The sequence below is a fragment of the Scomber scombrus genome, chromosome 10, assembly GCF_963691925.1.
Source record: "Scomber scombrus chromosome 10, fScoSco1.1, whole genome shotgun sequence".
NCBI lineage: Eukaryota > Metazoa > Chordata > Actinopteri > Scombriformes > Scombridae > Scomber > Scomber scombrus.
Window position 1 is genome coordinate 29944422 of NC_084979.1, and position 21912 is coordinate 29966333.

General features: G+C 37.1%; 1 protein-coding gene and 3 long non-coding RNA genes across 4 annotated transcripts; all 4 read right to left on the reverse strand.

The window, feature by feature from the left end:
• Positions 1–2681: 2681 nt before the first annotated feature.
• Positions 2682–4297, reverse strand: LOC133987127 (uncharacterized). Its single transcript, XR_009925559.1, has 4 exons — positions 4277–4297; positions 3349–3444; positions 2906–2943; positions 2682–2804 (listed from the first exon to the last, which is right to left on the reverse strand). It is a non-coding gene; the product is annotated as an uncharacterized LOC133987127 (long non-coding RNA).
• A 2604-nt stretch (positions 4298–6901) lies between these two features.
• On the reverse strand, positions 6902–9288 carry LOC133987134 (uncharacterized). Its single transcript, XR_009925560.1, has 4 exons — positions 9203–9288; positions 8535–8572; positions 8305–8433; positions 6902–7050 (listed from the first exon to the last, which is right to left on the reverse strand). It is a non-coding gene; the product is annotated as an uncharacterized LOC133987134 (long non-coding RNA).
• Positions 9289–13448: 4160 nt separating this feature from the next.
• LOC133988274 (uncharacterized) lies at positions 13449–14854 on the reverse strand. Its single transcript, XR_009925609.1, has 4 exons — positions 14829–14854; positions 14288–14325; positions 13871–13999; positions 13449–13760 (listed from the first exon to the last, which is right to left on the reverse strand). It is a non-coding gene; the product is annotated as an uncharacterized LOC133988274 (long non-coding RNA).
• On the reverse strand, positions 13620–17931 carry LOC133987200 (CMRF35-like molecule 8). The gene is made up of 7 exons (XM_062426486.1): positions 17877–17931; positions 15773–16153; positions 15341–15463; positions 14829–14924; positions 14288–14325; positions 13871–13999; positions 13620–13760 (listed from the first exon to the last, which is right to left on the reverse strand). Exons 1-7 carry the CDS (start codon positions 17914–17916, stop codon positions 13620–13622), a joined length of 948 nt encoding a protein of 315 aa, XP_062282470.1. The 5' UTR covers positions 17917–17931.
• Positions 17932–21912: the final 3981 nt, after the last annotated feature.

The following is a 21912-nucleotide window of genomic DNA, read 5'->3' on the forward strand; positions in this document are numbered from 1 at the left end:
TCTGAAGTCAGACCTTTAAAATTTAAATGTTTTCTCCTTTAATAACATGTTACTAAATAGGTACATATATTGGTATTTTTAATTGTTTGAAATAATTTTTTTTTTTTTTACATTTTGTAAATAAATGATTTGTCACAATACCAGTTTTCCCCATGTCAGACTTTTGACTTTTTTCATATTATATTTTCATTTCATATTCTAAATCTACAGGAACTAAGGAATACATTTTCAAATGAGAGATAAATGTTGTTTTATAAGAAATGATCTCCCTTATAAATCATGTCAGCATCCATAAAAAAACACCTGAACTTAGATTTAGGTGCTTAAGGTGTATACTTATCGTTACTTTGATTAAGTGAATTACATAGTTACATTAGTTATTACATTTTAAATAAGGTAGCTATTAATCAGTAACCTTCCCAACCCTGATGAGGAGGAATGGCCCAAAGACTGGAGGGAGGGTATGAACAGGTTTGAACTGAGGCGCAGAAGCACCTTATGGACAGCAGGGGGAGCTGTCTGCTAAAAAGCAAAGTATATAAAAAAACTTCCCTGAAGCTTTTATTTCACTTTCTGTTTCCTGTAATGGAGTGGAAATCTGAAATGGTTTAGCAGAAAACAACATTTGAAACTGCCTACTTGCTCATCATATCATTGTTTTATCCTGAGACACACAACTGACCTGGTGGAGCAAATAACAGGAGACAGCCAACGAGAGGTAAAAGATTCATGAGGTTGTGGTTCAACTTTAACATGATGAACTTATTGCCCCTTATTCAAATTATTGACTAACAAAAGATCATCAACAACATTTTTTTAATAAATTCATTAACACAGTTATCATGCTATGATATAAGTGTTACAAAAATGCATTAGAAATAGATCTGTATAGTATATTTCCATTACCAACATACCAATATGACCAACAATATATTCACTCTATTTAAGACAGTTTATCAACATGTTTTCATGTTCAGTTAGATAAGAAGAAGACTTAATGGGAGCTGTTGCTTGGAATCTATGACTCCTTGTGCCACTGTATTGGTTTATTCTAGGTTTATTTACTAAATTGAAACCTCTGTTTGATGTAATTTTTTTCTTCTTTTTTTGCAAAAAGGTAGTTTCAAAAATAGTTAAGCCGAAACAGTCAGACTGAAGGAACTGAATTCTGCTTCATATAAAACAAACACAGTTAGAACAAGAATTGCATCCCAGTAGTCTAAAGGCCAAGACGCCACATAACAACCACAACATCCGTGGTTTGACTCCGGCAGCAGACCACACATCACTCACTTCCTGTCTACTCTCTACTGTCACTGTAATAAAGACTTTCAGCTACAAACTGTCAAATGAACTCAAATAAAACTGTTTGCATGCAAAAATATAAAAAGTCAGTTACTATAAATGCTCAGTGTGTAAAATGTTACAACAAGTGTTGCTAATGATTTACATTTGAAAGTGACTCTGTTCATCATGTTTAACCACAGAAATGTGTGACTATGCGTCTCTCCCCAACTTTAAATAAAGAATATAACAAAATGAAGAGAAAGAAATATGAAGTGAATTTACTCACTGAAGAAGAAAAAGCAGATCAAAGTGTGACGAACGTTCATGTTGAGGCTCTGATGGTTTAATCCTCTCTTCTGTCTTCACTAGCAAACCAGGAACTTCTCACTAACTTCTCTAAATGATGGAGTCCCTCCCCCAAATAAACACAAACATGCACACAGCTCTACCCTCCTCCCCTCAGTCTATATTTATACTGCAGGTCTGAGTTTGCATGCAAATCAATACAAGGTTTTAGAGCTGCAACTATTTTCATTATGAAATCATCATTAAAGTAATTTTGTTAAGCAAAAATACCAAGCAATGTTGGTTGCTGCTTTCAGTGTCCCAAATGATAGTACACTATAAGACAAGACATTTGAAGACATCACCATGGGATCCTACACATTATAAAACACATTTTTCACTATTTTCTGATGTTTAGACAAAAGAAATCATCAGCAGAATTGTTACTAAAATGAATAGATAGTTGCAGCCCTAAAAGGTTGAATATTTCAAAAATAGAAAAGCAGCACACTCATAACTCTGATGCCGTTTGCAAAAACATGTTACTGCGATTTCTATAGAAAATTTGAAAACAATCATATGTCACAGAGAAAAAAAACCTTTTCAGTGTGAGTGATACTCATCCAAACCACAACCTGTTTACCTGTTTGTCACTGAGGGAGGAAACAGGATGTCAGTAGTATTAAAGCTACTGCTGAGGTAAAGTAACAGTTGAGTAAAGAGGCTGTGATGCTACTTTGGCATCAGTGTGTGTCTGAGGCGTAGAGTAGATAACATTATCGATTTGACCAGAGGGGGCGCTGCTGAGTGAGGCGGCAGCTCTGTTGGACAAATCAACCTCAGTGTAGACGACTTCACTCCAGTCGTCTTCAGTCTGGAAGAAAACGAAGAGCTCAAGGTTTATATCTTATACACTGAATCCAGTAAGGATTGCAGTAAGAGTGCATAACTATTATAAGGTTGATACTGGATATTGGTCTTGCTCGTTAACTGCTGAGTAACAACTGTGGTAACTTCAACCCTGGAGAAGAAAAGTCTCCATGATGTGGTTAACACTACTGTTTTCTGACCACAGAGCTAAAATGCTTCCAGTTTTTTCTTACTTTGCTCAGAGGACGGGATGCTGTAGCAGTGACCAAGCTGTAGACACCTGAGGCTTCAACTGAGTTTTCCACAGGAGGAGATCTGCTCTGTCCGTCGCCCTCTCTGATCTCCTCGTACACTGGGCTGGCCTGCAGCAGAAGAAGAAGAAGATGGATTTGGTTTGTATTGATATCAGCTGGTTTCACAAACACTAATGATGCTGAGATGTCACAAATTCAATCAGACTCACCTCTGTGACATTAGCACACTCTGTTTCCTCAGGATGTTCTGAAAAACACGAGGTTCAGAGGAATAAGTACATGCTGAAACATCTGAGAGACACTTAAACCTTTTCTGACCAAAACGTTCCTGGAAACACTTTTGCCTGTTCCTCTTTGAGCTTCTGAAGAAATGAAAACACAGACTGACACAGACTAACATAACTAATCCAAATTTATCAGGAACTCAAAATCTATTTTCGTCGTATAAGTCCTCCTGAACATAATTTGGTCAAGTTTAAACTATTATGAAGACACACTGTGTCTCTTTCTGGATCATTATGGAACATTATTAGTCTTGAAAACGGACTAGCTGAGTACAAACTGCAGTTTGTGAGAATATTTGTTTCACATGTGAAAGCTTGTTTGAGGCACATGAACAGGTGGTTTGTTAGAAATAGTTTTAGATGTTCACCTTTGGGTTTAGAGGCTCTTTTCTTGTGTATCAGCACAGCCACAGAGGACAGGAGTACGCTGATGACCAGAGTCAGACCCACATACAGCAGCACACCTGTTGTAGATTGAACAGTAGAACAGGTTTGTAGTCGACAATGACTCTCCATTGTTTAGTTTGTCATTACATACAGTACCAGTCAAAAAGTATAAAACAAAGTTTAAAATAAAGTCTATTGTTTTTCTATTTACTTAGTTTAGCAGTTTCTGTCATAGTATGGATTACTACAATAGTTGAATAGAGCTATTTTCTGCATACCAACACTACCTTGACACAACACAACTAAGACGGTATAATATTGACAATTATTGTTAAAAAGCTGTCATCAAGGCAAACAGTGGCTACGTTGAGGAACCTATAATATGAAACATATTTGGGTTTTTTGTTTGCTTAAGTAAAGTTTCAAAGGTAAAAGTATCTGAACCTCCAGCTGTTTGTTCCTGTTCAGACTGGTTGGTGGTTTGAGAAGAAAATGTTGAAGGTGTGGAGCTTCTTCTGAAACTCTGTGTTGTTGTGGAAGCTGATGGGGCCGATGTTACAGGTTTAAGAGTCCACTTTGGTGTTGAAGTGGACGGAGCTGTGAAGAATAAAAAGGAAACAAATTGGTACAAACTAAATCCTGATGAGAGAAATAAAATGTTCCTTTATCTGATCGGCTGCTTAAAAGATGATGGCAACTTTCAATTGATATAATCCGTTATTCATTTTATTTTTGTAAAAACACTGATACAGTAAATTAAAACTTACTGTAATGTATCAATCTTCAGTGATTAATTAGACCAAATATCAGATTATTAAAATATCAGCTGCAGTCAGAAAAATGTGAAAACTTTCCTCTGACCTCCAGAAACATGAAGAAACATTTTCATGACTTTCAGTAGAAACTCACCATCTGTGACGATGATCTTAAACTCCTGGTATGGATCTATTGAGAAAGGTATGTCCAAAGCACAGCTGTAACGTCCAGAGTCAGATTTTCTCAGATGTGTGATGGTCACATTCAGACGACTTCCTGTATGTGTGGTTTTATATCTCATGCTGTATCTGCCACTTTGAGCACTGTCATCATCCATTTCAAGAAGTTTCTCTTTACATTTGTCCTTACAGAAGTATTTCTTGCTTCCAGTCGTGGTAAAGTTACATTGAACTGTGATACTTTGCCGTTCTGTTCCTTTATAACTGGGAATTTTTTCTTTTTTTTTGAACAAACCATCCTGCAGCACTGCTGGGGGAAAAAAATCAACGTCAATATTTCACATTTACACTGATCCACAGAGTCACACTGGGAGCTGCCCAGTTCAACAAGTCTGTGATGTGACTTGATTTAGTCTCTATCAGGAAGGACTCGATGCATGCAGCATAAATTCTCATAGTTTTCCAAAGATTTTATTCAATTTAAATGTAGTAAGTATTGTATTTCTTTTTTACATTTTTTCTTGATGCCTTTTATGTTTTATGTAAAGCACTTCGAACTGCCTGTTGCTGAAATGTGTTATGAAAATAAACTTTCCTGTATAATCACTCTCCTTCTATTCCAGCAACATAATACACTCCCATTAACTACAGCCTTTACAATACATTAGTTACTTTGTTTTTTAATTATCCGACTTTACTGTCAAAAATGATGTCAACATATTTTTAAATATATTGCTATAAGTTTTGTATTATTAAAATTAAGAAAAAAGGGGAACAGTAATGCTTCTTTTTGTCTCAGTTGGTTTGTTTGTGTATCAGTGTGTGATTGACATTAGCTGGCAGTCTACAGGTGTTACACTTTACAGGGACTTTGAAGAACAATAATGAAACAAGCAGCAATGTTAACATGCTGTTTAATGTGCTGCAGCATTAACTAGTGATCTGGTCGGCTAAATCTCTTTTCCCAGTTAATGTCTGTTTGGTGCAGGACAAGACATGTTTTCATGTTTATAAGTTAGATAAGAAGAAGACTTAATGTGGGTTGTTGATCAGAGTCTGACTCATTGTGCCAATTTGTTGTTATCGGTTTTATTCTAGATTTTATCTGTTAAACGTAAATAAGGCCAACACGACATATAACAACCACAACATCCGTGGTTTGAGTCCAGCAGCAGACCACACATCACTTCCTGTCTACTCTCTACTCTCACTGTTATAAAGACTTTCAGTTACAAACTGTCTAATGAACTCAATTAAAACCTGTTTACAATCAAAAATGTAAAAAGTCAGTAACTTTAAAATTCTCAGTGTGTAAAACCTTCAATGTTACAACAAGTGCTGCTAATGATTTAGATTTGAAAGTGACTCTGTTCATCATGTTTATCCACAGAAATGTGTGAAAATGTATCACTCGCCAACTTTAAATAAAGAATATAACATAATGAAGAGAAATAAATAGGAAGTGAATTTACTCACTGAAGAAGAAAAAGCAGATCAAAGTGTGACGAACGTTCATGTTGAGGCTCTGATGGTTTTATCCTCTCTTCTTTCTTAAAACCAGGAACTTCTCGTTCACTTCTCTAAATGATGGAGTCCCTCCCCCAAACAAACACATACATGCACACAGCTCTGGCTTCCTCTTCTCAGTCTCTATTAATACTGCAGGTCTGAGTTTGCATGCAAATTAATACAAGGTTTTAGAGCTGCAACATTTAGTGCAACTATTTTCATTATGAAATCATCATTAAAGTCATTTTGTAAAGCAAAAATAACAAACATGCTGGTTGCTGCTTCTCAAGTTTGAAGATTTGATGCTTTTCAGTGTCACAAATGAAAGTAAACTATAAGACAACAAGACATTTGAAGACATCATCAGGGGATCCTACAAATTATAAAACACATTTCTCACTATTTTCTGATGTTTAGACAAAAGAAGGAAATCATCAGCAGAATTGTTACTAAAATGCTAGTTGCAGCCCTAAAAGGTTGATTGTTTAAAAAATAGAAAAATAGCAGACTCATAACTCTGATGCAGTTTGCAGAAACAACAATCCTTTATTTATTGAAAATATGTCATCACAACAAAGAGTTCAGAGAAGGTTACAGCATTTATACATACATTAACTTTTACATTAACTGAGTTTTGTAACTTTAACCATGTTTAACATATATATTCAACATCATAGCAGTATATAAATAACAGGAAACCACAAAGAGCATAATGTGTTCCCTTTAATAAAATGAAGAATAAAATAAAATATTGTCAATATATCAGTGGTAACCAGTGGAGGAAGGCCAGAGGAGACTAACCAACTTCCACAAAACAGGAGTTTCAGAAGTTGAGACCTGAGACAAACAAAACTTGTAAAATGTTCTCCAGATGTAAAAAAGGAAGAAAATACTTAAGGAACAATAATCACAATCAGATTTTCACTACACTATTGTTGTGGTGAAAATAATTCATAATACTGAAAATTTGAAAACAATCATATGTCACAGAGGAAAAAAACAGTTGACCTGTTTGTCACTGAGGGAGGAAACAGGATGTCAGTAGTATTAAAGCTACTGCTGAGGTAAAGTAACAGTTGAGTACAGAAGCTGTGACTCTACTTTGGCATCAGTGTGTGTCTGAGGCGTAGAGTAGATAACATTATCGGCATGACCAGAGGGGGCGCTGCTGAGTGAGGCGGCAGCTCTGTTGGAAAAATCTACCTCAGTGTAGTCGAGTTCATTTAAGTCGTCGTCAGTCTGGAAGAAAACAAAGAGCTCAAGGTTTATATCTTATACACTGAATCCAGTATGGATTGCAGTTAAAGTACTGCAGTATTATGAGTGATGTAGTATGCAGTATTACAGTTAAAGACTTGGGGTCCCTCCAAAGGGTCAGCAGATAAATGTGAGGGGTGGTGAGATGATTAATGGGAGAGGAAAGAAGAAAAAACAAAGTTCTGATACACAAATGTGTTTTCAGTTTTTTTGTTTAGATACTTTCATCTTTGGGAATGATTGTTGAAATGAAATCATGTGAGAAGTTTAGAGGCTAAATCACAACATGAACAAACTGCTAACAACATCTGATGATGTGAAAGGACCCCGACTCGGCACAGATTCTTTTAAGAGACCATAAACCAATATTTCCCTCTGAAATGCAGTGGAGCAGTACAAATTACAAGTGATTCAAATCTGTACATAAATACAGTACTGGGGTAAATATATTTGGACCACTGGTGTTTAGTGTGTATATGACAGAGTGGAGGCTGCTGCTGATTGAAGCAGAGCAGAGTCAGCAGGTCGTAAATGTGATGTGAAGTCTGTGTCTTGCTCGTTAACTGCTGAGTAAAGTGAAGATTAACACCGAAGTTGCTGTAGCAATTTCAACCTTGGAGAAGAAAACTAAGTGTCCACGATGTGGTTAACACATAGACTAAGAAATGGACGTAACATCCGTGACGTCACCCATTGGTTTGTGGACTGCTGCTCGGAAGCCAATAGTATCGGATCTGAGCAGCGGCATCTTGAAAATTTCAGGTGCATGCTGGGAAAAATAAAAACACGGATTCTACTTATATGGGCATCAGGAGGAGCATGAGGCGCCCTCCTGAACCTGTGAACCAATCAACCTGTCAATCACGACGTAGCCACGCCCTAATGCATACCCTGCTTTATCGTCACATATAAAATCAGGGAGGCCAAAATGTCCCAAATGAACATCATACTGCATTGAAGAAGGCTTTAAACTAGCGATTGAGACCATAAACACATTTTGAAAACGTTTACTGGGGTTAGAAATCAAGTGAGAAGTTGGTGAATTCTCCATTGACTTGTATAGAGACGGAAGTCCTTTTGACACCAAAACGGTCGCCCCCTGGTGGCCTTTTGATAGAATGCAGTTTTAAGTTACTTCCGCATTGGCCTCATTTCAGAGGACTGGAACTCCCCGTCTGGGTTAACACTACTGTTTTCTGAACACAGAGCTAAAATGCTGCCACAGTTTCTTCTTACTTTGCTCAGAGGACGGGATGCTGTATCAGTGACCAAGCTGTAGACACCTGAGGCTTCAACTGAGTTTTCCACAGGAGGAGATCTGCTCTGTCTGTCGCCCTCTCTGATCTCCTCGTACACTGGGCTGGTCTGCAGCAGAAGAAGAAGAGGATGTTTTTGGTTTGTATTAATATCAGCTGGTTTCACAAACGCTAACGATACTCAGATTTCACAAATTCACTTACACTTACCTCTGTGACATCAACACACTCTGTTTCCTCAGGATGTTCTGAAAAACACGAGGTTCAGAAGAATAAGTACATGCTGAAACATCTGAGAGACACTTGAACCTTTCTGACCAAAACGTTGCTGGACACACTTTCACAGTAATTCTGCTGTTGTATTTTTCCTGTTTCATGACTGATGTTTATGTTGAATGTTATAAATTAATGAACAGGAGACAGAAAACTGAATACTGTGTATTTTGTTTGTTTTTCAGCTATTTGCTCATTTGAGCCACTAATCTATAACTAAGAGAAGCTAGAATGACAGTTATTATAGTTAACTAGAGCTTGCTAACCAAAATTTTAAAGGTGTGTTCAGCACAAATGTGAAGCAAGTTTACACCTAACTTTATTTATGTGAATTTGGCAGTTGGACAGTTTGTGGTAAATCAAACACCAACCAACATGGACTAATCCAAATTTATCAGGAACGCAAAATCTATTTTCCTTGTAAAATTCCTCCTGAACATAATTTGGTGAAATGTAAACTATTGTGAAGACACACTGTATCTCTCTCTGGATCATTATGGAACATTATTAGTCTTGAAAATGGACCAGCTGAGTACAAACTGCACGGTTTGTGAGAATATTTGTTTCACATGTGAAGTTTGTTAGAAATGGTTTTAGATGTTCACCTTTGGGTTTAGAGGCTCTTTTCTTGCAGAGTATCAGCACAGCCACAGAGGACAGGAGCACGATGAGGACCAGAGTCAGACCCACATACAGCACACCTGTTGTAGTTTGAACAGTAGAACACATTTGTGGTCTACAGCGACTCTCCATTGTTTAGTTTGTCATTACATATACAGTACCAGTCAAAAAGTTTTAAAAAAAAGACTATCGTTTCTATTTACTTAGTTGAGCAGTTTATGTCATAGTATGGATTACTACAATAGTTGAATAGAGCTATTTGCTGCATACCAACACTACCTTGACACAACACAACTGATGGTCTCAAACACATTAATAGAAACCTGTTAATAGAAAATCATTCCAGATGAAGACTTCATGAAGCTGGTAATGATATTGACAATTATTGTTCTAACCTGTCATCAAGGCAAACAGTGGCTACTTTGAGGAACCTAAAATATGAAACATATTTGGGTTTTTTGTTTATTAAAGTTAAAGGTAAATGTACCTGAACCTCCAGCTGTTTGTTCAGACTGGTTGGTGGTTGTTGTTGTTGTTGTTGTTGTTGTTGTGGAAGCTGATGGGGCCGATGTTAAAAAGGGTCTAGTAGTCATCTTTGGTGTTGAAGTGGACGGACCTGTGAAGAATAAAAAAGAAACACACTGATACAAAATAAATCCTGATGAGAGAAATAAAATGCTCCTTTATCTGATCAGCTGCTTAAAAGATGATGGCAACTTTCAATTGATATAATCCGTTATTAATTTTATTTTTCTAAAAACACTGATACAGTAAATTGAAACTTACTGTAATGTATCAATCTACACAGTGATTAATTAGACCAAATATCAGATTATTAAAATATCAGCTTTCCTCTGACCTCCAGAAACATGAAGAAACATTTTCATGACTTTCAGTAGAAACTCACCATCTGTGACGATGATCTTAAACTCATTGAATGGATCTATTTGCAAAGTTTTGTCCAAAGCACAGGTGTAACGTCCAGAGTCAAATTTGTTCAGATGTGTGATGGTCACATCCAGACGACTTCCTGTACGTGTGGTTTTATATCTCATGCTGTATCTGCCACTTTGAGCACTGTCATCATCCATTTCAAGAATGCGTTCTGCTTGATCACAGTCATTATACCATTCAGGACTGGTTGTTTCTTCAGATTTTTGTTTACAGAAGTACCTCCAGTCTCCAGTCTCTGTGAAGTAACATGGAACTGTGATATTTTGTCCTTCAGTTCCTCTAAAACTGGGGATTTCTGCATTGATGAGACCAATGTTTCCATCCTGCAGCACTGCTGGAAAAAAAAATCAACGGTCAATATTTCACATTTACACTGATCCAGAGTCACACTGGGAGCTGCCCAGTTCAACCAGTCTGTGGTTTGACTTGATTTAGTTTCTGTCAGGAAGGACTCGATGGATGCAGAATAGATTCTCATATTTTTCCAAAGATCTGATTTGATTTAATGTTTTAAATTACATCTTTGTCCTCATTAATTTATCTTATTCTATACGCTGTCTTTTATTTTATTTATATTTACTTTTATTTTAAATATTGTACTTTTTCCACATTTTTCTTGATGCCTTTTATGTTTTATGTAAAGCACATTGAATTGCCTGCTGTTGAACGGTGTTATAAAAATAAACTTTCCTGTATAATCACTCTCCTTCTATTCCAGCAACATAATACACTCTCACTAACTACAGCTTTTACAATACATGTGTTACTTTGTCTTTTGGATATTAATAAGAAGAAACATTGAAGTGAAATCACATCTAATATCAATGTTTACAGTTAAAAGTAATGTCAACATATTTTTAAATTACTTAGTTAGTAGTTTTGTATTATAAGAATGAAGCAATGTTAACATGCTGTTTAATGTGCTGCAGCAAGCTAAGCTGCAGGACAAGACATGTTTTCATGTTTATAAGTTAGATCAGAAGAAGACTTAATGTGGGTTGTTGATCAGAGTCTGTGACTCGTTGTACCTATTTGTTTTTATCAATTTTATTCTAGATTTTATTTGCTAAACTGAAATAAGGCCTCCAGCTTTAGGCTGGGCAATAAATTGATGTTATATTGATATCATGATATGAGACTACATATCATCTTAGATTCTGGATATTGTAATATCAATTTATCGCATTGTGTTGTCTTTTCATGGTTTTAAAGGTAGTCAAACATTCACTATTGTTAACGGAAACTTTAAAGAATCACAAACTATCATTAGAAAACAAATAAGTAAATTATTTTTCAGTGTTTCTCCACGTGACGAGAAATTGTTTACTGGTTGAACTTTTTTTTCTCATCTCTACAAAGGGGAACTGAATGGTTCAACAACCATCAAAACACATTTTAAAAAGTTGTGATCACACACTTTGTATTCTTGAAGTGGCGACTGACTTCAGCTGATACTCACAAGTTTCTCTTTCTCTCTTTTTTTGCAAAATGTCGCAGAAAGGTAGTTTCAAAAGCAGTTAACAGTCAGACTGAAGCCGAAGAACACACACTTTGTTATGAATATGGGCAAAAAATACAACAAAGAGAAACTGAATTCTGCTTCATATAAAACAAACAGTTAGAACAAGAGTTGTGACCCGGTAGTCTAAAGGCCAAGACGCCACATAACAACCACAACACGTAGTTCAATTCCGGCAGCAGACCACACATCACTCACTTCCTGTCTACTCTCTACTGTCACTGTAATAAATACTTACAGTTACAAACTATCAAATGAACTCAAGTTAAACTGTTTGCATGCAAAAATTTAAACAGTCGGTTACTGTAAATTCTCAGTGTGTAAAACCTTCAATGTTACAACAAGTTCTGCTAATGATTTACATTTGAAAGTTACTCTGTTCATCATGTTTAACCACAGAAATGTGTGACTATGTGTCTCTCCCCAACTTTAAATAAAGAATATAACATAATGCAGAGAAAGAAATATGAAGTGAATTTACTCACTGAAGAAGAAAAAGCAGATCAAAGTGTGACGAACTTTCATGTTGAGGCTCTGATGGTTTAATCCTCTCTTCTGTCTTAAAACCAGGAACTTCTCGTTCACTTCTCTAAATGATGGAGTCCCTCCTCCAAACAACCACAAACATGCACACAGCTCAGCCCCTCCTCTTCTCAGTCTCTATTAATACTGCAGGTCTGAGTTTGCATGCAAATTCATGCAAGGTTTTAGAGCTGCAACATTAAGTGCAACTATTACCATTATGAAATGATAGATAGATAGATAGATAGATAGATAGATAGATAGATAGATAGATAGATAGATAGATAGATAGATAGATAGATAGATAGATAGATAGATAGATAGATAGATAGATAGATAGATAGATAGATAGATAGATAGATAGATAGATTGAACGCACAGAAGAGAATTGTGAGATGCTTACAGATACCAGGAAGTACGAATAGTGGAAGTGGTGAAGTAGGGTGATATGGTGACAGAATGTGTACCATGACAATAGTGCAAAAGATGCAATTACTGTATCTGATACTGCATATTAATACACGCTATTAATACAAATACACAATATAACAGGACAAAAATGTAAACAGCAATAGATAAATACTAAATCCTTAATATACTTTCAACCAATGCAGAGATATAAACACTGGTTAAAATGAGGACAACACAGTCGGTGAAAGTCCCAAAAAATTATAATGAAAATAAAAACATTTCTGTGTGTAGGGGCTAATATACGTAGCCAGTAAAGAAAAAGACAGTGTGGTTGTAGGCTGGCATGATGTGGTGGGGGCAGAATGAGGCAGACTCATGACCAAAAGTCCATCTCACCCCTCCCCTTCTGTGTGGAGATGAACAGCTGGATGGCCCTGGGGACAAAGGACCTCCTCAACCTGTCTGTTGAACATGACAGAGACAGAAGTCTGCAGCTGAACATACTCCTCTGTCTGTTTGATTTTAAGTGGCATACATGATAGTAAGCTAGATTTCTTTGGATTTGGACTGTTGATTGGACATAACATCACAAGTTTATAGACAAAGAAGGAAAAAATCAGCAGAATAGTTAATAAAAGGAATTGCTAGTTGCAGCCCTAAAAGGTTGAATATAAAAAAAGAAAGAAAGGAAAGCAGCACACTCTGATACTGTTTGTAGAAACACTGATCCTTCATTTATTGAAATAAATGCATCGTAGTTATGAGTGTGCTTCTCTGCCGTATGTGTCCATGTCTACATGTGAAACTCATAAGCAGGAGTCGTTCAATTGCACATTAAGACATTTGGTTTCCAGAGCTTCAAACACTTCTCTGGGGTTAATTATTAACATAATCATCATTACTGTGTTGGCCTGTTTGTCACTCAGGGAGTAAACAGGATGTCAGTAGTTTTAAAGCAACTGCTGGGGTGAAGTTGACACAGGTGACTCCAGAGACTACGAAACTATTCTGGCATTAGTGCGTTTTCGAGGCGCAGAGTAGATCACATGACCAGAGGGGGCGCTGCTGAGTGAGGCGGCGTATCTGTTGGAAAAATCAACCCGAGTGTAGACGACTTCACTCCAGTCGTCTTCAGTCTGGAAGAAAACGAAGAGCTCAAGGTTTATATGTAATAGACTGTTTCAGTCTTAATAACATTTTCTTTTCTTTAAATACACGTAACTGACAGATCACAGTTTCTTCTTACTTTGCTCAGAGGACGGGATGCTGCAGCAGGGACCAAGCTGTAGACAACTGAGGTTTGGACTGAGTTTTCCACAGGAGGAGATCTGCTCTGTCCGCCACCCTCTCTGATCTCCTCGTACACTCGGCTGGTCTGCAGCAGAAGAAGAAAAGGACGTATTTGATTTGTATTAATATCAGCTGGTTTCACAAACATTAACAATGCTCAGATGTAGTGGCGTGCACATACTTTTTGAAGGGCAGGGGCGAAAAGAAAAAAAAAGGGCACATACAGCGCGTTCTTGCCACTGAAGAGGGCACTTTAACGCACGTTTTTGCCATCCACTTTTCAACAATTGGGCAACGAAGGGGGGTGACAGCCCCCCCTGCCCCACCCTTGTGCACACCACTGCTCAGATGTCAACATTTCAATTAGACTCACCTCTGTGACATTAGCACACTCTGTTTCCTCAGGATGTTCTGAAAAACATGAGGTTCAGAAGAATAAGTACATGCTGAAACATCTGAGAGACACTTGAACCTTTTCTGACCAAAACGTTCCTCGAAATACTTTTGCCCGTTCCTCTTTGAGCTTCTGAAGAACTCTGAAGATTAGTCAAGGTAGGTGAGTTCAGCACAAATGTGAAGCAAGTTTACACCTGGCTGCATTTATGTGAATTTGGCAGTTTGAGGTAAATGAACACAGACTGACACAGACACTAACCAACATGGACTCATCCAAATTTATCAGGAACTCAAAATCTATTTTCCTAGTAAAAGTCCTCCTGAACATAATGTGGTGAAATTAAAACTATTATGAATACACACTGTATCTCTGCCTGGATCATTATGGGACATTATTAGTCTTGAAAACGGATGAGCTGAGTAAAAACTGCAGTTTGTGAGAATATTTGTTTCACATGTGAAAGCTTGTTTGAGGCACATGAACAGATGGTTTGTTAGAAATGGTTTTAGATGTTCACCTTTGGGTTTAGAGGCTCTTTTCTTGTGTATCAGCACAGCCACAGAGGACAGGAACACGATGATGACCAGAGTCAGACCCACATACAGCAGCCCACCTGTTCTAGTGTGAACAGTAGAACAGGTTTGTGGTCTACAACGACTATCCATTGTTTAGTTGGTCATAACATACAGTACCAGTCAAAAAGTATAAAACAAAGTTTAAAACAAAGACTATTATTTCTATTTACTTAGTTGAGCAGTTTCTGTCTTAGTATGGATTACTACAATAGTTTAATAGAGCTATTTGCTGCATACCAACACTACCTGGACACAACACAACTGATGGTCTCAAACACATTAACAGAAACCTGTTAATAGAAAATCATTCCAGATGAAGACTTCATGAAGCTGGTTATGATATTGACAATTATTGTTCTAACCTATCATCAAGGTAAACAGAGGCTACTTTGAGGAACCTAAAATATGAAACATATTTGGGTTTTTTGTTTATTTAAGTTCAAGGTAAATGTACCTGAACCTCCAGCTGTTTGTTCAGACTGGTTTGTGGTTGTTGTTGTTGTTGTTGTTGTGGAAGCTGATGGGGCCGATGTTAAAAAGGGTCTAGTAGTCATCTTTGGTGTTGAAGTGGACGGAGCTGTGAACAATAAATAAGAAACACATTGATACAAAATAAATCCTGATGAGAGAAATAAAATGCTCCTTTATCTGACCGGCTGCTTAAAAAAACAATGGCAACACTTAAATTAAATAATCAGTATATCATTTTTATTTCTAAAAACACTGATACAGTAAATGGACACTTAATGTATCAATCTTCACAGTGATTAGTTAGACCAAATATCAGATTATTAAAATATCAGCTGCAGTCAGAAAAATGTGAAAACTTTCCTCTGACCTCCAGAAACATGAAGAAACATTTTCATGACTTTCAGTAGAAACTCACCATCTGTGACGATGATCTTAAACTCTTTGAATGGATCTCTTGACAAAGGTTTGTCCAAAGCACAGGTGTAACGTCCAGAGTCAGATTTGTTCAGATGTGTGATGGTCACATCCAGACGACTTCCTGTACCTGTGGTTTTATATCTCATGCTGTATCTGCCTCTTTGAGCACTGACACCATCCATTTCAAGAATGCGTTCTTCTTGATCACAGTCATTAACCAATTTAAGACTGGTTGTTTCTTCAGATTTGTGTTTACAGAAGTACTTCTTGCTTCCAGTCTCTGTAAAGTTACAGGGAACTGTGATACTTTGTCCTGCAGTTCTTGTAAAAATGGGGATTTGTGCATTGATGAGACCAATGTTTCCGTCTTGCAGCACTGCTGGAAAAAAAAAATCAACGGTCAATATTTCACATTTACACTGATCCAGAGTCACACTGGGAGCTGCCCAGTTCAACCAGTCTGTGGTTTGACTTGATTTAGTCTCTGTCAGGACTCGATGGATGCAGAATAGATTCTCATATTTTTCCAAAGATCTGATTTGATTTAATGTTTTAAATTACATTTTGTCCTCATTAATTTATCTTATTCTATATGCTGTCTTTTATTTTATTTATATTTACTTTTATTTTAAATATTGTACTTTTTCCACATTTTTCTTGATGCCTTTTATGTTTTATGTAAAGCACATTGAATTGCCTGCTGTTGAAATGTGTTATAAAAATAAACTTTCCTGTATAATCACTCTCCTTCTATTCCAGCAACATAATACACTCTCACTAACTACAGCTTTTACAATACATGTGTTACTTTGTCTTTTGGATTTTAATAAGAAGAAACATTGAAGTGAAATCACATCTAATTATCCCTTTTTACAGTTAAAAGTAATGTCAACATATTTTTAAATTATGTATTTAACAGTTTTGTATTATAAGAATGAAGCTATGTTAACATGCTGCAGCATTAATTAGTGATCTGGTCGGCTAAATCTCTTTTCCCAGTTAATGTTTGTTTGCTCGTTCAACAAGCTAAGCTGCAGGACAAGACATGTTTTCATGTTTATAAGTTAGATAAGAAGAAGACTTAATGTGGGTTGTTGATCAGAGTCTGACTCATTGTGCCAATTTGTTGTTATCAATTTTATTCTAGATTTTATTTGCTAAACTGAAATAAGGCCTCCAGCTTTAGGCTGGGCAATAAATTGATGTTATATTGATATCATGATATGAGACTACATATCATCTTAGATTCTGGATATTGTAATATCAATATATAGCATGGTGTTGTCTTTTCATGGTTTTAAAGGTAGTCAAACATTCACTATTGTTAATGGAAACTTTAAAGAATCACAAACTATCATTAGAAAACAAATAGGTAAATTATTTTTCAGTGTTTCTCCACGTGACGAAAAATTGTTTACTGGTTGAAAGTTTTTTTTTTCTCATCTCTACAAAGGGGAACTGAATGGTTCAACAACCATCAAAACAAATTTTAAAAAGTTGTGATCACACACTTTGTATTCTTGAGATGCTGACTGACTTCAGCTGATACTCACACGTTTCTCTTTCTCTCTTTTTTTGCAAAATGTCGCAGAAAAGTAGTTTCAAAAGCAGTTAACAGTCAGACTGAAGCAACAGAACACACACTTTGTTATAAATATGGTCAAAAAATACAACAAAAAGAAACTGAATTCTGCTTCATATAAAACAAACACAGTTAGAACAAGAGTTGTGACCCGGTAGTCTAAAGGCCAAGACGCCATATAACAACCACAACATCCTTGGTTTGAGTCCAGCAGCAGACCAAACATCACTCACTTCCTGTCTTCTCTCTACTCTCACTGTTATAAAGACTTTCAGCTACAAACTATCAAATGAACTCAATTAAAACCTGTTTACATTCAAAAATGTAAAAAGTCAGTAACTTTAAAATTCTCAGTGTGTAAAACCTTCAATGTTACAACAAGTGCTGCTAATGATTTACATTGGAAAGTGACTCTGTTCATCATGTTTAACCAAAGAAATGTGTGACTATGTCTCTCCCCAACTTTAAATAAAGAATATAACATAATGAAGAGACAGAAATATGAAGTGAATTTACTCACTGAAGAAGAAAAAGCAGATCAAAGTGTGACGAACTTTCATGTTGACGCTCTGATGGTTTAATCCTCTCTTCTGTCTTAAAACCAGGAACTTCTCATTCACTTCTCTAAATGATGGAGTCCCTCCTCCAAACAACCACAAACATGCACACAGCTCTGGCTTCCTCTTCTCAGTCTCTATTAATACTGCAGGTCTGAGTTTGCATGCAAATTCATGCAAGGTTTTAGAGCTGCAACATTAAGTGCAACTATTTCCGTTATGAATTGATAGTTTTAACACTGGTTAAAATGAGGACAACACAGTCGGTGAAAGTCCCAAAATTATAATGAAAATAAAAACATTTGTGTGTAGGGGCTAATATAGCCAGTAAAGAAAAAGACAGTGTGGTTGTAGACTGGCATGATGTGGTGGGGGCAGAATGAGGCAGAATCATGACCAAAAGTCCATCTCACCCCTCCCCTTCTGTGTGGAGATGAACAGCTGGATGGCCCTGGGGACAAAGGACCTCCTCAACCTGTCTGTTGAACATGACAGAGACAGAAGTCTGCAGCTGAACATACTCCTCTGTCTGTTTGATTTTAAGTGGCATACATGATAGTAAGCTAGATTTCTTTGGATTTGGACTGTTGATTGGACATAACACCACAAGTTTATAGACAAAAGAAGGAAAAAATCAGCAGAATAGTTAATAAAAGGAATTGCTAGTTGCAGCCCTAAAAGGTTGAATATAAAAAAAGAAAGAAAGGAAAGCAGCACACTCTGATACTGTTTGCAGAAACACTGATCCTTCATTTATTGAAATAAATGCATCGTAGTTATGAGTGTGCTTCTCTGCCGTATGTGTCCATGTCTACATGTGAAACTTATAAGCAGGAGTCGTTCAATTCCACATTAAGACATTTGGTTTCCAGAGCTTCAAACACTTCTCTGGGGTTAATTATTAACATAATCATCAATACTGTGTTGGCCTGTTTGTCACTCAGGGAGTAAACAGGATGTCAGTAGTTTTAAAGTAACTGCTGGGGTGAAGTTGACACAGTTGACTCCAGAGACTACGAAACTATTCTGGCATTAGTGCGTTTTCGAGGCGCAGAGTAGATCAGATGACCAGAGGGGGCGCTGCTGAGTGAGCGTCTCTGTTGGAAAAATCAACCCGAGTGTAGACGACTTCACTCCAGTCGTCTTCAGTCTGGAAGAAAACGAAGAGCTCAAGGTTTATATGTAGACTGTTTCAGTCTTAATAACATTTTATTTTCTTTAAATACACATAACTGACGGATCACAGTTTCTTCTTACTTTGCTCAGAGGAAGGGATGCTGCAGCAGGGACCAAGCTGTAGACAACTGAGGTTAGGACTGAGTTTTCCACAGGAGGAGCCGCCCTCTTTGATTTCCTCGTACACTCGGCTGGCCTGCAGCAGAAGAAGAAAAGGACAGATTTAAAAAAAATTAATATCAGCTGGTTTCACAATCATTAACAATGCTCAGATGTCAAAAATTCACTTAGACTGACCTCTGTGACATTAGCACACTCTGTTTCCTCAGGATGTTCTGAAAAACACGAGGTTCAGAAGAATAAGTACATGCTGAAACATCTGAGAGACACTTAAACCTTTTCTGACCCAATGTTTTCCCGTTCCTCTTTGAGCTTCTGAAGAACACTGAAGATTAGTCAAGGTAGGTGTGTTCAGCACAAATGTGAAGCCGGCTGCATTTATGTGAATTTGGCAGTTGGACAGTTTGTGGTAAATCAAACACTAACCAACATGGACAAATCCAAATTGATCAGGAACTCAAAATCTATTTTCCTTGTAAAAGTCCTCCTGAACATAATGTGGTGAAATTGAACCTATTGTGAAGACACACTGTGTCTCTGTCTGGATCATTATGGAACATTATATTTCTTGAAAATGGACTAGCTGAGTACAAACTGCAATTTGTGAGAACATTTGTTTCACATGAAAGTTTGTTTGAGGCACAGAAGCAGGTGGTTTGTTAGAAATGGTTTTAGATGTTCACCTTTGGGTTTAGAGGCTCTTTTCTTGTGTATCAGCACAGCCACAGAGAACAGGAGCACGATGATGACCAGAGTCAGACCCACATACAGCAGCACACCTGTTGTAGTTTGAACAGTAGAACAGGTTTGTGGTCTACAACGACTCTCCATTGTTTAGTTTGTCATTACATAAAGTACCAGTCAAAAAGTATAAAACAAAGTTTAAAATAAAGACTATTATTTCCCTTTACTTAGTTGAGCAGTTTCTGTCATAGTATGGATTACTACAATAGTTGAATAGAGCTATAAACTGCATATTAACACTACCTTGACACAACACAATTGATGGTCTCAGAGCACTTTCCCACCAGCAGCAGTTGGTGCGCACTAAACAGTCCATTCGGACCAAAAGCTCTTAGCTCGGTTCATTTTCGTTGGTGTGAAAGCATCAATCGCACTCGGGTGCGCACTAAATCAAGCGGACCAAGACCTTCAAAAAGAAGTGGTCTCGGTCCGCTTGACTACGCACCAAATGCCGACCTTACAGAAGATGAGGGAACGTCAGTCGGACCAATTTTGATTTGTTTGCAGGTGTGAACGCGGACCACATGTATGCTACATAGTAAAAATGTTACTGCCTGGTGCGGACCAAATAATCAAACTAGTGGTGTGAAAGCTCCCTCAAACACATTAATAGAAACCTGTTAATAGAAAATTATTCCATGTCATCAACGCAAACTAGCGGTTACTTTGAGGAACCTAAAATATGAAACATATTTGGGTTTTTCGTTTACTAAAGAAAAATGTAAAAAAGGTAAATGTACCTGAACCTCCAGCTGTTGTTTTCTCAGTTTGCTCCTGTTCAGACTGGTTGGTGGTTTGAGCAGAAAATTTTGAAGATGTGGAGCTTCTTCTGAAACTCTGTGTTGTTGTGGAAGCTGATGGGGCCGATGTTAAAAAGGGTCTAGTAGTCATCTTTGGTTTTGAAGTGGACGGAGCTGTGAACAATAAAAAAGAAACACACTGATACAAAATGAATCCTGATGAGAGAAATAAAATGCTCCTTTATCTGACCGGCTGCTTAAAAAATGATGGCAACACTTAATTGAAATAATCAGTTCATCTTTTTTTTTTTTAAACACTGATACAGTAAATGGGCACTTACTGTATCAATCTTCACAGTGATCAGTTAGACCAAATATCAGATTATTAAACTACTGTCAACTGCAATCAGAAATATGTGAAAACTTTCCTCTGACCTCCAGAAACATGAAGAAACATTTTCATGACTTTCAGTAGAAACTCACCATCTGTGATGATGATCTTAAACTCCTGGTATGGATCTATTGAGAAAGGTATGTCCAAAGCACAGCTGTAACGTCCAGAGTCAGATTTGGTCAGATGTGTGATGGTCACATCCAGATGACTTCCTGTATGTGTGGTTTTATATCTCATGCTGTATCTGTCTCTTTGAGCACTGACACCATCCATTTCAAAAATCTTCTCTTCACATTTGTCCTTACAGAAGTACTTCTTGCTTCCAGTCGTGGTAAAGTTACATTGAACTGTGATACTTTGTCCTTCAATTTTTGTATGAATGTGTATTTCTGCATTGATGAGACCAATGTTTCCATCCTGCAGCACTGCTGGAAAAAAAATCAATGCTCAATAATTCACATTTACACTGATCCACAGTCACACTGGGAGCCGCCCAGTTCAACCAGTCTGTGATTTGACCATAGACTGTATATCAGAAATGGACGTAACATCCGTGACGTCACCCATCTTGAAAATTTCAGGTGCATGCTGGGAAAAATAAAAACACGGATTCTACTTATATGGGCATCAGGAGGAGCATGAGGCGCCCTCCTGAACCTGTGAACCAATCAACCTGTCAATCACGACGTAGCCACGCCCTAATGCATACCCTGCTTTATCGTCACATATAAAATCAGGGAGGCCAAAATTTCACAAATGAACATCATACTGCATTGAAGAAGGCTTTAAACTAGCGATTGAGACCATAAACACATTTTGAAAACG

Excerpts from the sequence above, each read along its gene's own strand:
- LOC133987200 (XM_062426486.1), bottom strand. The coding sequence starts at position 17,916 with ATGAAAGTTCGTCACACTTTGATCTGCTTTTTCTTCTTCA. Across the intron at positions 16,154-17,876 it reads GATCTGCTTTTTCTTCTTCA|CAGTGCTGCAAGACGGAAAC; the intron begins GTGAGTAAATTC and ends TTTTTTTTCCAG. Across the intron at positions 14,925-15,340 it reads ACAAACAGCTGGAGGTTCAG|GTGGGCTGCTGTATGTGGGT; the intron begins GTACATTTACCT and ends ACACTAGAACAG.